Raw genomic sequence first — 16,000 nt, forward strand, 5'->3', positions numbered from 1 at the left:
ATAATATGATTTTATTATTATACTATATTATTATGACTATGTTATTGTAATAATATCAAAATCATATTATTATAATAATAGTAATATGATACTATATTATTATCATGTTATAATAATATTATAATCATATTTATTATTAATTTATATTATTACAGTATAATAATATTTTAATATCTTACTATTATATTATAATAAATGTTGTACATTGACATTTTATTATAATAACATTATTATTATTTTGGTTTATATTATTATTATAATTTTATGATATTATTACATTATTAGTATAATAATAGCAAATTATACTACATTTAAATATTATTAGAATATTATAATAATGACTGATGGTGTTATCATAGTATAATTATTATAGCATTATAATCTATAGTATTATAATATTTTTAGAACAACTTTGGCGAAAGCCAAAGAGCAAATCTGTACGTGCTAATAAAGACCTGCAGATATGGCAACATTGCTATCATCGCACAATCAATGTGATCATCGCCATATGCTGCTCATGTGGAACATTTTTGATGTTGTAAACATGCAGCTCAACATTACCTAGCAAATAAAGGCATGTCACGCCAAATTAGGTAACAGATGGATCGACTTTCCTATATAAAGGGATAGATCGGGGGTCCTCAGGTAAACTCATTCAGAGACTCTACTTTGCCAATAATTCTACTTTCCACATTATTGTCTTATATTCTGACTTAGGCATCAAAGCATCCTTCGCCGAAAATTTTCTGGCAAATGGACTTCTGTAGGTCATCCCTGGTGAAGATCAATTCTTCCACACCTCGGCCTCTCATTCAATTCGGTTCTCATTGACCTCAGAGTTAGCCGAGCAGCACTCCAACTTTGGTCCGAGATTTTGCGGAAACAGATTGGTGCTAGGAGGGCTTCCAGCTATACCGATATCAAACGAAGGAAGGAATTGTCAACATTAGGTTGTGAAGGACACGCGGTGCATCACATGCTTTGCAACGTCGTGCTCCGGCCTCACAAGGATCATTGCAACGCCCTGCACGTACGAACACTGAGTAGTTCAATCTGCTCGTACAATAGGTGATGCCTTGATTCTAGCAATTTAGGGCTTGCAGCAAACAACAACACGACTGAAACTAGTCTGACTGGAACCTATTCAACCCAGTCACCACTCTCAGCAACCAACGCGCCACACATGCCAGATTAGCCACTAGTCTCAACGCTAAAGCCTGAAGCGATCTCGCTAGAGCCGGCACACCCGACGAAGAACTCCTAGTTAGGATGGAAAATAGCATACTCCAAGCCTCGATTCTGACAAGGATTCCACTCTGGGTCTTTCTTCTCTTCGTCGCATGGAGCCCCTGCCTCAACGGGATGCAGACCTTGATAGAAAACTTAAGGAGATGAGTTGTTAGATTCAGGCCCTTAGAGGAAAAGCTTCGAGGGCAAATAACGACCTCAACTTCTCCACAAAACCCCTCTTTTTCCAGCAGATCATGGAGGAGCCAAACCCACCTCGATTCAAGATGCCTCAAGTGGAGCCCTATAATGGCACCTCAGATCCTTTGGATCACCTTGAGAGCTTCAAAGCTCTCATGAAACTATATATAGCCACCAATGTTGTGCTTTGAAAGGCTTTTCATGCAACTCTTCACAAAACAACTTGATTTTGTGTATCATGAACCGTGTATCTTCTATATTATATCACGTATCATGGATGATGTATCATATAACATATATTTTTTATTGTAGATGAAAGCGCATGGGAGGGAGCCTGGTGAGGTGGAGTTCTATAGGATGACTCATACCGAGATAACAGCTTTATCTACAAGTCGAGAGAGAAAGTCGTTTGTATTGATAATCGATTTGTGCAACAATTTGTTGTTTCAGTTTTTTAAACATTAATATGTGACTTTTTTTATTAAATATAGGAGAGGGATACATTTCTTATTGCAGCGCATGTCAGGGACTCATCATCATCTAGGGAGATCAGTCGCATCGAAGCTCAGGTATTCTCCAAATTGATGGAATAGGAGCATTATGGTCGAGTAAGGAGTTATAGCGTTGGAGTTACCCCCACTTAGTTGTTTGCAGGGAGTAGATATACCCAAGAAGCTAGACATAGAAGTAGCACTGTAGAAGTTTGTAGGCTGAAGACAGAGATGGAAGAGATGAGGCAAAGCATTAGACAAAGATGCAATCTTTGAGGGTTCAGCTTGACTAGATTGCATATTTGTTGCATAGATTTGTCCCTCCTAGGATAAATAACTATATCTATTTAAAAATTTTATATAATTATCATGTATATTTTTGTATGAGCTTAATGATTTATAAACTTTATAATTTTTGTATTCTCAACTTCTAAAGTTTCTATCTTTTTCTTATAAGTTCTGATACTTTTAGAAGTCATAAAGATGATGATGATGCTGCCATGGCACCCTAATAGCCCTTAAATTTTTGTGTATATTTTTATATTTTTCAAAGCATATTGATATTTAATGGACATTTAATCGTGTTTGACAATGTAAATATGATCATATTTGATAATATAAATAGTTGCTATTTTTATATATGATGCTCATGTTACCTGCGCATCTAGGTTGCAAGGCTTTGAGCGTTGAGGATAGGGGTGTACCGCTAGCATTATTCTGGCAGTTGAGCTACGATTGGAGGCGGCGTTCGTCGGTCCAGTCGAGCACTTGCTCTATCCCTCGGCACCGTCCCGACAACTCCGGTCGAAGTTGTCTGACCATGCATGTTCCGGTACTTTTGTTATGTATGCGTTCAATGAATATATTTGTATACAGAGTTTTTAAATTTTTAAAATAAATTTTTAAAAAATAATTTACATTACGATGCTATAAAGTGTCGCCATATTTTAAAGCTAACTATGCCAATAAGTGTCATCGGTTGAATATTAGCGACGCTAATTTCTGTCGTTAATTAGCAACGTCAATAAGTGTCATTAATATAAGGCGCTTTAGCGCCAACGCTTTTTAAAAGCGTCAGCGGTTGGCGATGCTTATAAGCATTGTTCGTTACAACTCATGACTCGAACCAAAAACATCGTAAAATTTTTTTTCACAGTTGCAATGCCGACACTTTTGCGATGCTTTAGAATACATCAAAAAGCTGACACACAACACTTTTTCGCATTGGCAAATGCATTAAAAAAGCACCGACAATGCCATATGTTCCTATAGTGCTCTGATTTGCAACCCCTAGAGCCAGTTGATAATCGTCTGACAGTAAGGTTTATCAACACAATTGCTAGCGGTCCCACTGAGGTTCCAAGCACCTCGGTCAATCAAGCTCCCCAAGAGGCCGAAGCTGCTTCAAAGAGACAGCGCATGTGGGATGCCATCTCTTTTTTGGATGCCGACTTGAGAATAATTCAGACTCCTCATAATGATGCTGTGATTGTTTCTCTTATAATTGTAAACTATGGTGTAAAGAGAATCCTTGTTGATAATGCAAGTTCACTTGATGTGTTATTTTATGATGCTTTCCAACAAATGAAGCTACGTGCTGAGCAACTGCGAAAAGTCAATACACCTTTGGTCGGCTTCTCAGGAGATTTTGTCCCTGTGGAAAGTGTGATTAAACTATTGATCACCGCGAGAGAGGAGCCTCAAAGTAACACACTAAGGTTAGACTTTCTGGTGGTTCGAGTTTGCTCAGCTTACAATGCAATCTTGGGACAACCTGGTCTGAATGCTTTTCGAGTTGTGGAATCTACCTACTATTTGCTCATGTGATTCCCACGAGGAGCGGAGTGGGATAAATCCGAGGTGACCAAATGTTAACTCGTCAATGCTACATGGCCACACTCAAGAAAAAAAATCTAATAGAAACTCCACTAATTGAAGGGTTGGACACAAGAGACAAACTCAAGGACCAGCGAGGAGAATCAGCCAAAGAATTGGTGCAACTCCCCTTAAGGAAAGATGAATCTAACTGAATTGTATAGATCGGTTCGAACCTAGATGAAGAAAACTAGGCTAAAGTAATCAACTTTCTCTGTGCCAACATTGATGTTTTCACCTAGTCGGCCACTGACATGCCAGGTAAAAGCTCTGAGGTGACGGTTCATAAGCTTAATGTAGACCCAGCTCACCGACCAGTGTGGCAAAAGAAGAGGAACTTCACCACAAAAAGACAACAAACCAAAGATCAAGAAGTTGACAAACTTTTGGAGGCTGGCTTTGTTTGTGAGTTGAACTATCCCGATTAGCTGACCAATGTTATACTTGTTAAGAAAGCAAATGGAAAATGGTGAGTTTGTATTGACTATACTAACCTAAATAAGGCTTGCCCAAAAGAATACTCCCCACTCTCGAGGATTGATCAGCTCATGGATGTAACCTTGGAACATCAATTACTGACTTTCATGGATGCATTCGCTGGACCAAATTCAACTGGCGCCTGAAAACAAGGAGAAAACAACCTTTTTCACTGACAAAAGCCTCTACTGTTACAAGATAATACCTTTTGGCTTAAAAAATGCAAGAGCAACTTACCAATGGCTTGTCAACAAAATTTTGAAGTGCAGATCGACTGGAATATGGAGGTATATATGGATGACATGCTCGCGAAAAGCCGAGCAACTGAGCAACACATAACCGACCTGGAGGAAGCTTTCGCAATCCTTAAAAAGTTTTGAATGAAGCTCAATCCGACGAAGTGCACTTTCAGAGTCACCTCAAAAAAATCCTAGAATTCATGGTGACGCAATGAGGCATCGAGGCAAATCCAAAAAAAATTTGAGTAGCGAAGAAAGATTGTTAAAAAAGTTCAATGCTTGGCTGGTCGGACCATCGCACTTGGAAGATTTGTCTCCAGATAGGTGGAGCATTGCCTCCCATTCTTCAAGGCTCTGAAGCATCCAAAGAATTTTTAGTGGATCGAAGAGTGTCAAGTGGCTTTTGACCAACTAAAGGAGTGTCTTAGCTCATCACCTCTCCTTACAAAATCACAGGTCAAAGAAATACTTTATTTATATTTAGCATTTTCTCTTTTTGTTGTGAGTTCGATTTTGGTATGAGAAGAAGGATATCAGAAACCAATCTACTATACAATTTGGATTCTGTGAGATGTCAAGATGATATAATCTAAGTTGAAAAAGATGGTCTACGCCCTCATCATCTTAGCTTGGAAACTCCGGCTATATTTTCAAGCCCATTCGGTCACCATCCTAACTGACCAACCAATGAAGCAGATTTTGCAGAAACTTTTAAAAGCAGGTCGGTTGGCGATGTGGGCGGTTGAGCTCGAGGAGTTCAACTTTGAGTATCAGCCTCGACCATCAATCAAAGCGCAGTTGTTGATGAACTTTTTGGTAGAAGACATATGATCTGTCATAAATCTTACACGTGGATGGGTCATCAAGCTTGGGGGGTAGTGGGGTTGGACTCATACTTACCACCTCAGATGGAGTGATCACGGAGCATGCACTGTAATTCAAATTCCTAACCTCAAATAATGAAGCTGAATATGAAACGCTCATCACCAGACTCAAGCTTTCTAAGGAGCTCAGCATTCAACAATTGAAGGTGTTCAGCGACTCACAATTGGTTGTCAGCCAAGTACAATGAGAGTTCGAGCTTGACGACCATCGAAGATCAAATATCTACAAAAGGTAAAGTACATCACCTCAGCCTTTTATAACTACAACATATTTCTCGAACGAAAAATGCAAAGGGCTGACCTGCCATCAAAATTAGCCACTTCAGAGACTGTCGACCTCACTAAAGCCACATACTTAAAGTCCTGGAGCTGCTAAGCATTGCCGCGCCTGAGATTGTGATGAACACCATTGTTGAACCAAGTTGGATGGATCTCCTCATCGACTTTTTGAAAGACAGAAAATTACCTACAAATTGGGCAGAAGATCACTGAATAAAGCATCAAACCCCCCCATTATGTTCTTCTTGATGACAGGCTATATCGGAGATCGTTTTCACTACCTCTCCTTAAATGCCTCTGCTCGACCGAAGCAGATTATGCACTTCAGAAAGTACATGAAGAAATCTGTGGCAATAGCCTAGGGGGCAGATCTTTGGCCTACAAGATTTTGCCATAAGGATACTATTGGCCGACCTTGCAAAAGGATGTGACCGACTTTATCAAGAAATGTAGCTAATGTTAATGCCCTGGAAGCATCCAACGACGACCAGTGGTAACATTAATATTGATCAGAGCTCCTTGGTCATTTGCATAATAGAGAGTTGACATCATCAAACTTTTTTTAGTAGCAACTGGACATCATAAGTTTCTCATTATGGTTATGGATTACTTTACCAAATGTGTGGAAGTCGAACCAGCAGCTTGAATTACTAAGGTAAAGACCAAGACTTTGTTTGGAAGGCCATAATTTGCAAGTTTGGGTTTTCTCAGATAATTATCACAAATAATGGGTGTTAACTTGACAATGCCTAATTCAAAGAATTCTGTGCTGAGCTCGGAATCAATCATCGGTTCACTTCAGTAGCGCACCTCCAGGCTAATGGAGAAGCTGAGGTGACCAATCAGACATGTCTACAGAGTTTAAAGGCAAGATTGGACTAAGCAAAAGGACTATGGGATGATAAGCTATATAATATCTTATGGGCGTATCGGTATCGAACAACATACCGAATTTCTACCAGAGAGACGCCCTTCAAGCTTGCTTTCGAGATAGAGGCGGTGATTCTACTAGAGATCAGACTTCCATCACTTATGGTAGAAAACTTTGACAACCACATAAATTTAGATCAACTCAGAGCTACCCTCGATCTATTAAAAGAAACTAAAGAATAAGCTCAAATCTGTATGGTGACCAATGGAGAGCAGTTCAGTATTACAATTCATGGGTCAAGAGTAAACTTTTCTAATCTGGCAACCTTGTCGTAAGAAAGACTGAAGCGTCACAACCAGAAGAGCTTGAAAAGTTAAGCCCAAATTGGGAAGGTTTGTACCGAGGTGCCGAAGCAATACGACTAGAAATATATAAGCTAGAACATCTCGACAATACTCCAATCCCACAGACTTAAAACTCCGAGAACCTACATATCTATTACTAGTAAGGTTCATTGTATTACAAGCCTATTTCTAATAAAAATATTCTTGTTATATCTATCTTTTAGATCAGACAATTATAACAAGCATATTCGACTCAGATAAAATAAGGGACGCCTCAAAAATACTTGGGCCTTGACCTAATACCTCCAAGATCAATGATAGTTTGGTAACAAAATTAGCTACTCCTGTGGAGACACCTCGAACATGTCAGGGACTTCCTTAAGCCGAGCTCACTCAGAATTCAAAGCAAATCTGCATATGAACTCCAAAAAATCATAGAAGGAACCCATGATTGACTGGGAATCCTCACCGATCCTCTCGTCAAAATAATCAAAAAACATCCAAGGAACCCAAGATTGGCTGGGGATCCTCATCGATCCTCTGGTCAGAATTGAGCCTAAGAAGAGGCGTCAAAAGAAAGTTTGGTGCAATAAACCGAACTCAAGCAAAGAAAGTAAAGTATGCAAACACAAATGAAGTTAGGAACTTGGAAAATTTTCCATTTTTATTACTTTTAAGTTTGTACATAGACCTTGGAATAACAAGATACATTGAGCTCGGTCAATCCAAGCGAAAATAAAAGAAAAAAGAAACAAAAACTTTATTCCATGTTGTCACCATCTTTATCCTTGTCATCATTATCCTCTTCGTCATCGAGGTCGATCTAGAGGTTACTGAAGTCGATCCCTGAGAAGAGTCGAAGGGCTTGATCTTGGCACTCTTCAAAGCCCTTCACGAATGCATCAATCGCATTCTTGATGGAGTGACTCTCCTTGAATTGGTTCAAGGAAAGATAGTCCTTGACTGCTTTACCAACCTTCTCCTTGGCTTTGGTGGCCATCTCTTCGGCCTCGACAACTTCTTGCTCAGCCCGAGCAAGCTTTGTAGATAGCTCTGCAACCTTCTGCTCAACAGCCAAGAAGGCCTCCCTTGCCTCGAACAACTACTGTCCAAAATCATGGCGTTGGTCCATGCGACCAAGGCTTAAGCTTCCGTCGACTCGACCCTATCCTTGGTCTCCTTTGCCCTCTCGTCGGTCTGCTGGGCCCGCTCCTCCACCCGCTTAAGGTGAGCCTTCGACTTTTTCTTAGTAGCCTGCCATTTCATCTTGAGGTCCGAGGCATGCCTCTTGAGTGATATTATCGCCTCATGCATGTAGCCGACCTTGTGAGTATACGGAAAAAAAGAAAAAATAGTGACCAAAGTGAAAACATGGCAAAATTTTGCAAAACAGAAGCTTACCTGGATAATCGAAGAGAAGGCCCCATCGATCAAGTCGGTGATGGGGAAGGAGCACATGATCTTCTTGTCGGCTCGAAGCTGGATAGCTCGGACGACGTCCCTGGCCACCTCGGGGGTTGTCAAAGCCAAATCAGACTCTTTGACCGACCACCTTAGGACGTAGACCCTAGAAGAGCGGGCTGAGGCTAAAGGATTGTCCTCGGCTGGAGTAGATGGACTAGGACCAATCCATGCCGAATTATGAGCCTCAGACGATAATGGATAGAATGACGCAACAATGGTGGATGGTTGGGTGATGATGACTCCCTTCGGAGGGGCTGACCTAATTGGTTAAACAATCCTGACCTCGAGGTTGAGCTCCACATTCTTCGCTCGAGGTACCGGCACCTTGGGAAAGACCTCGAGAACTGAGGTCTCAGCAACTACATCTGTAGGAGCTGAGGAGGATTCCCCCCTCGGCTTCTTCTTTCCAAGGGTTTCACCCCTAGACACTGTAGCCATCCTCTTGCGCATTTTCTTCCAAATCAGCCAGATCGGTCTTCATAGCTGCAACAATTGCAAGACTGAAGACAAAGTTAGACAATAATATGATCTCAAAGAGAAAAGATAAAAATTCTAAAGAACTTTATCCTGAGGATCGGCTGGGTTAGACCGACATTTATCAGTATCTCCTCGAATAACAATTCTTGCAAAGCAAAAATCATGGATTTAAGAAGACTGTCCAAGGATTTTTGATTATCGCCAAACAACCTCAAGGCCCGGTTCAAAGATTTTCAAGGTATCCTCTATAGGGTTTCAAATCGCCATGGTTGTTCGAAAGAAACAAAAAAGAATCTCCATTTCCATCTATGAATGGAAGAAGGAGTACCTCGGATCAACTGGCGGCCTTTCCGAGGAGAGAAATACCACTAGTTGCTTTTTCGAGGATACCTTTTCAGAGTGAAGCATCCCTAAAAAAAGAAAACCAAGGTCTGAATGTTCAACAAAAAATAAAGAGAAAAAAAACTTATGATGACCCGCTAAGAGGTCGAAACTAGTTGGGTTGGGATGAGGTTGTAAACCCTCATCCACTGAATGAAGAATGGGTGAAGAGGTAATCTTAGCCCAGTGCAGAGAGTGTCCTCATATAGGCCAAGTTGAGCTGGAGGAGGATTTGTTATCTAGTCGTCGGGACTGGCAAGCTCAAAAGTGAACTCCAAGTATATGCAGTGTTGAGCTCGAAAAAAGTCCATTTTCTCTTGAGTGAGAATAGACACTTTATAGTTCGGGCCAGAACAGACCCTAGGCTCAACCTCATTTAGAGGTGAGGTCTGCCGAGCTCGAGGAGAATGGTCAGACGACCAACTCTCCACTGAGGCGTTGACCTCGGCATCACTCATCATGGTAGAAAAAGTGAAGAGAAAAGGCAAAGGAGAGAACAAAAAAAAAAGAATCCAAGTAGCCAAGATCAGGAACCCACCGAAAAATAAAAGGAATGCAGAGGACGCTGGAACCGGAGGAGAGAAGCTTTGTCGGAGCACCCCCCCCCCCCCCCCCCCCCCCCCCAAGAGAAAGCTTGAGCACTTGAGAGATTTACAAAAGAAGCAAGAGTGCGAAATGAGAGAGGGGGTTACCCTTTTATAGGGGTACAGACTATACTTATCAAAGTAATGGTTTGACTAACCAAGCTGATTCATCCATGTATCGACTCGGGATACAACGTAAGTGATTCACCAAGATCACAACATTAATGACACTTCGGAATAATTCTGAAATAATCGTGCCTCAGGATAGCCTAGTTATGGTGATGTTTCGAAAATACCAACCAACGAATTAATGCTCCCTTTTAGAAGCTTTGTCTTCGATTAAGATGGCGATATGACTTCCATCACCCAAACTAAGATGCAACTTGGCCTCGAAAGTGGGGGCAAGTGATGAAAGAAATGTTGGACATCTCAACCTCAGATTAAATCGATCTTCTTCACCTTGGTATAAATCGAGGTGAATAACTTCGGCGAAAGTCGAGGAGCCAATTTGTACATGCTAATAAAGTTCAGCAGTTATGGCAAGAGTGCTGTCATCGCACGATCAATGTGATCACTGTCGTACGCTACTCACGTAAAATATTTTTCATATTATAAATGTGCAGTTCACTGTTACCTAGCAAATAAAGGCACGTTGCACCAAATCATATAACGAATGGATTGATTGCCCTATATAAAGGGGTAGTTTGGGAGTCCTCGAGTAAACTTATTAAGAGACTCTTTTTTGCCAAGAATTCTTTTTTCCACACTGTTACCTCTCTATTCCAACTTAGGCATCAGAGGGTCCCCCACCAAAAACTTTTCAGCAAGTAAACTTTTTGCAGGTCATTCTCGGAGGAGATCAACTCTTCCACACCTCGGCCGCCTCATTCAGTTTGGTTTTCACCAACCTCGGAGTTAGTCGAGGAGCGCTCTAACCTCGGTTTAGAATTCTACAACAACATATAATATACAATATCAAATTATTTTAAATTCATATAGTTATTATAATAATTATTCTTATAATGAACTAATAATTATTTAATTATAAAATTATAATACAACAACAATAAGACAAATATTATAATATAATAGAAGATAGGAACATTTCACTATTTCTCGGGCAGGGGTTAAACTTACAGGCTATCTCTATCTACTCAATAGTTAAATAGTTGTAATTATGTTTGCAGTTTTCAATTAATAATAACTATATAAAGACTTTTTTACAACTGTAATAGCAATTGCAGACAATTCAACTGCAACTTGTGATTAAAATGCATATAATTGTATTGCAAGTAATCAAACAGCCTGATAGTAATTTATTATTCAAAATTTAGCTTAACATTATCAAATTAAGGTGCAGATGTTTGTTTTTTGTTCAATAAAAATATTTTCTTAGAAAAACAAGCCATTAAAAATATATTTTTTTGAATGTTTATAAGTTTTTTTAGAAAGTGCTGCACGCCGAAAGTAGACTCTCTGAGAGGGGAGGCACATCTACTGAGGGCAAACTTGGAATCCTATAATTGTCTTCTTCTGGCAGAAACACAAAGCCGTTTTACGTAAGGAATGGGGTGGTTCTATATACACCCCCCCTATTGCTCAGGACACCCCCCAAAAATTAAAAAAAAATTAAATACTCTCTGCACCCCCCCATTTGCTAAGGACACCCCTAAAAAATTTAAAATTCCTAAATTACCCCCCACCCTCCCCACCCCCTCACCTAAATTGCTCTCTACACCCCCCAAACCCCCCCCACCCCGCTCTTTCCCTCCAAAACACCCGCCGGCTTCTCCCTTCCGCCCAAAAAACCTCGCCTCAAGCACCTCGCCGGCGGCCAAACCCCCTCCGTCTCCCTTTGAACTGTTTCGCCCAAAGCACCTCGGCAACGCCCAAAACCCCCCGTTCCCCCTTCTCCCTCTCGTCGCCGGCATTCTCCCGATCTCCGACCACCTCGCCGGCTTCTCCCGGAACCACCTCCCCGGCCATCTCCCGAGCAACGAGCACCTCGCCGGCGCCTCCACGACCACCTCGAGGTAGCTCCCCCCCCCCCCCCCCCCCCCCGCCGGCATTTTTTTTTCACGGTTCGTGCTCTGTTCGGCACTTGATCGCCGAACAAAAGGCTTCTGTTCGGCTGAACAGTGCCGAACAGAAGCCTTCTGTTCGGCAACCCTCAACCGAACAGAAGCCTTCTGTTCGGCTGCACAGTGCCGAACAGAAGGCTTCTGTCCGGCACTGTGCAGCCGAACAGAAGCCTTCTGTTCGGCACTGTGCAGCCGAACAGAAGGCTTCTGGTGCCAAATCGCGTGCCGTGCTGAATTTTGTGCCGAACAGATCCTCTCATTTATGTATGCAATTGAATTATTTTCTTTGATATAGCCTAACATTGAATTTCTATATTTTCAGACATGGATCCCGGTCCCTTCAGAGTTAGACCTACGGCGTCAGCTAGGAGACGTCGTGCTAGGATTGCTTCTCCCGAGCCTGCTCATATGCCATCGCCCTCTCCTGAGTCCGAGCATGATGATATGCCCGCTAGGGGCGAAGACGATGAGTCCGTTGGACCATGTCCAGGAGGTCCAGAGGATGAGTCCGTCCTGATCAGTTTCAGGACGCATATAGCAGCTTCCATCTGGAGGCAACAGGTATTGTTTATTTGTTATAGCATTATATTTTGTTTATTGATGTTTTATAAAGTAGTAGTAATTATACATTTATATTACAGGAACGGGCTCCACTAAAGTGCATGAACCATACTGCCAAGGTTGGTGAATGGAAGTGGTGGTCTTCAAACCAACCAAATACCAGGTTCAAAGCACTATTGAGGCAGTCGGGCCTCATAGAGTTAGTACAGTGCTCTTATCGATTCACCGATAAGATTCTGATTTCGGGCTTCGTAGAGAGATGGCAGCCCGAGACGAACACCTTCCATATACCATTTGGCGAGATCACTATCACGTTGGATGATGTATCCGCCATTTTAGGGATTCCTGTCGCAGGTGCCTCAGTAGCAGTTTCTCCTGAGAGGATGAGTGATCGGAATGCTGAGGAGCTACTTGTGGAGTTGTTGGGGGTGTCAGCTGGAGACGCGCGTCAGGAGGTACTGTCATCGCGCGGTCAGTCTGTGAGGATGGAGTGGCTGAGGTCTCAGTTTCACTCTGTATCTGATAGAGACGGCCAGCAGAGGATAGAGTGTGCAGCACGAGCCTATTTGTTATTTTTGTTAGGCTGCACACTCTTTACTGATAAGAGTGGGACCAGGGTGCCTATAGCGTATCTGTGTTTACTGCGGGATCTGGATAGGGTGAGCACATATGCCTGGGGTACAGCTGCCTTAGCATATTTGTATCGGCAGTTGGGGATTGCGTCGAGGTCATCAGTGAGACAGATCAGTGGTTATATGACGCTTCTGCAGGCATGGATTTATGAGCATTTTCCAGCACTCAGTCCTCACCCGTCGCTTGAGTATACTGATGCCAGTCCCCGCGTGCACCGCTGGATGCCCGGTACTCCATCCCGTACCACGATGGACCATTTAGTGGTTCTACGTGAGTCATTGGACCTTTTGAGCATCGATGAGGTACGTATCATATTACCATTTGCTTGTGTTTGTCAGTACTTTTAATATGCGATATAGTATAAAACTGAAATGGACCTTTTGTTTTGCAGGTTATTTGGGATCCCCATCATCGGCTTCGGGGAGATCGCCCATATGTTGATATCGCATTTTTTAGTGGCTCCATCAAGTGCCTTGATATCGTAGAACCCTATCATCCAGAAAGGGTTCTTAGACAGTTTGGTCGTATTCAGACCATCCCTCGAGCGCCACTAGCCCCTACGCGAGCCAACAGAGGTTCCACAGCAGGCTCGTACCGGATACATTACTCCTATATGGATCAGCTTTGGGAGCGGTGGGAGGACCACGTGCTGAGCCAGGCGAGCAGGAGCCACCCAGTTACCCGGCCATCAGACAGCGTACCGGGATACATGGAGTGGTATCTCCGTATCACGCACGTTGCAGTTCAGCCTCCTCATCTGCGCTCGAGTACTCATTCTGGAGATAGGGGAGGTCATGATGATGCTGACATGCACCGGCGGCGTATTGCAGATGCACTCGGTATCAGTACCGACATTGTACGGATGGGTCCCTCAGAGGCTACGTCACTAGGTGCCGGGCACCTATTTCATGCTATTTGTCAGATGCATCAGTTACTTCTGGGTGATGAGCCTGGCCCGAGTACAGCACCCTCTCATTCGGATCCAGCACCTTCTCATTCGGACGTACAGCAGTACACGCGTCGACGACGGCGTCATAGGGATTGATGATGGAGCCTTTATTTTGATATTAATGAAAAATATATATTTTTGGTACATTTACGTGTAATCTTTGTAAAGCCTGATCCGTTCTATTTTACACAAATATAACAGTGCACATAACAATCAATCTAACAATGCGAAGACAGATATTTTTTGATTTATATTGATGATGGAGTTTCACAGTACATGACTCTAAGAGCCCAAAAAAATTTACAACTTTCAAAAATTGTACATATATAAACAATCAATCTAACTCTACTGTCTCGCTAATTATAACATTAGGTGAGATGCTCTCTTTGAACTGTTGAATCCGGGCTTCATATGAATTTTCCCATCCGGTAGCACAAGGAAGATGATATTTTCGCCAGTTGGTCGCTACTGGCGGAACGGGATGTCCCGGCAACAAGAACACCTTCAAAATTAGAAATAAGAAAATATTAATAGCTACAAAATTATAAATAAGCAAAATTAAATAAGCAAAATTAAATATTCGCAAGTGTTGTGAACGTAGTACCTCAACAAAATGATTTCCATTTACGAATCCGATAGCGATATCTTTGCGGGATAGAAGAGGTACTGGCACAGAACGGAGAGGTAGGAAGGTCAGACATTGTTGCAACGAGAGATGGTATAGGACAACATTATAGCAGGATGCTATAAGATGACCCATGTCCGGCATAGTCATCCATCTGTCATATGGTGGACAATCATCATAATATGATAATGCATGAGTGATCTCAGCAATCGTCCCTTCCACACCATATAATGTGCGATAGTGGTCCGAATGACATTGCAACTCTTGCAATAAATCCTTCCTAACACGCACCCAGTCATCTTCTCCAAATCCCAGTAAGTCAGCTATTGCCCTAAATCCGCAATTCCCATCAGCTTTTACATCCTTGATATGCTGGATGTATGGTCTCAAGGCAGAAGGAATAGCATCAATATAGATAATGGGCATATGTGACTGGGCTCTAGTACGAAAAACCTGCAAATAATATCAAATGATAGAAAATATGTAACAATGGCAGAAATATCCAAATAGTTATCCGTCTCAGCACATCCCGTACCGGCACGGCACGGCACGTCCCGACATGTCCCGTATCGGCACATCTCGGCACGGCACGTACCGACATGTCCCGTATCGGCACATCTCGGTACGGCACATCCCGTATCGGCACATCTCGGCACGGCACGTCCCGAAATGTCCCGTATCGGCACATCTCGGCACGGCACGTCCCGACATGTCCCGTATCGGCACATCTCGGCACGGCACATCCCGACATGTCCCGTATCGGCACATCACATACCGGCACGGCACGGACCGTCCCGTAGACATTGTGATACCTATTGTAAGGAAATAAATATTTGGTACTTACCTTTTGCTTGGGCCGCCTCTTTTGAATCTGAGTAGATGGATTGCGGATGGTAACTTTCTCAACACCAGGTGAATAACTATCCTGTCCAGATAGAACCAACTCAAACGCAGACGGGTCACGTCGAGTAGACGTATCAACCTTCATTGAAGCGCGCCCACGTGAACCGGTCTTCCGTTTTGCAGGCTCTAAAAGAGGTGTACTATCTGGACTTGCAATCTCTCGTAACTTCTTGATCATCTGCAATTGAGAAGCCCCATCTAACTTCTTGAATCGTAGCGCAATCAAATCTAACTCTGCATCACAACTCAACTGAATTGGCTGCACGGGGGGGGGGGGGGTAGGCAGAATATCAAGTTTCCTCCAATGAGGATCTATGCAGTCGAGAGGAATGGGCCGACCTTCCACCCTGTACCGCGCAATCTGGTGAGCACATGGTATACCATGTGTGCGTCGAATAGCGCACCCACAATTTGAATCATCAAACCCAACTGAATTGGCTCGTTTCGATTGGGC

The 16,000-nt window shown here is 42.6% G+C and overlaps 1 protein-coding gene across 1 annotated transcript; it reads left to right on the forward strand.

Moving 5' to 3' along the window:
* Positions 1–1,750: 1,750 nt before the first annotated feature.
* LOC103696981 lies at positions 1,751–3,746 on the forward strand. Its single transcript, XM_039119348.1, has 3 exons — positions 1,751–1,765; positions 1,920–1,997; positions 3,192–3,746. Exons 1-3 carry the CDS (start codon positions 1,751–1,753, stop codon positions 3,744–3,746), a joined length of 648 nt encoding a protein of 215 aa, XP_038975276.1.
* The last annotated feature ends 12,254 nt before the right edge of the window (positions 3,747–16,000 follow it).

This window comes from Phoenix dactylifera, unplaced genomic scaffold (genome assembly GCF_009389715.1).
Source record: "Phoenix dactylifera cultivar Barhee BC4 unplaced genomic scaffold, palm_55x_up_171113_PBpolish2nd_filt_p 000532F, whole genome shotgun sequence".
Taxonomy (NCBI): domain Eukaryota; kingdom Viridiplantae; phylum Streptophyta; class Magnoliopsida; order Arecales; family Arecaceae; genus Phoenix; species Phoenix dactylifera.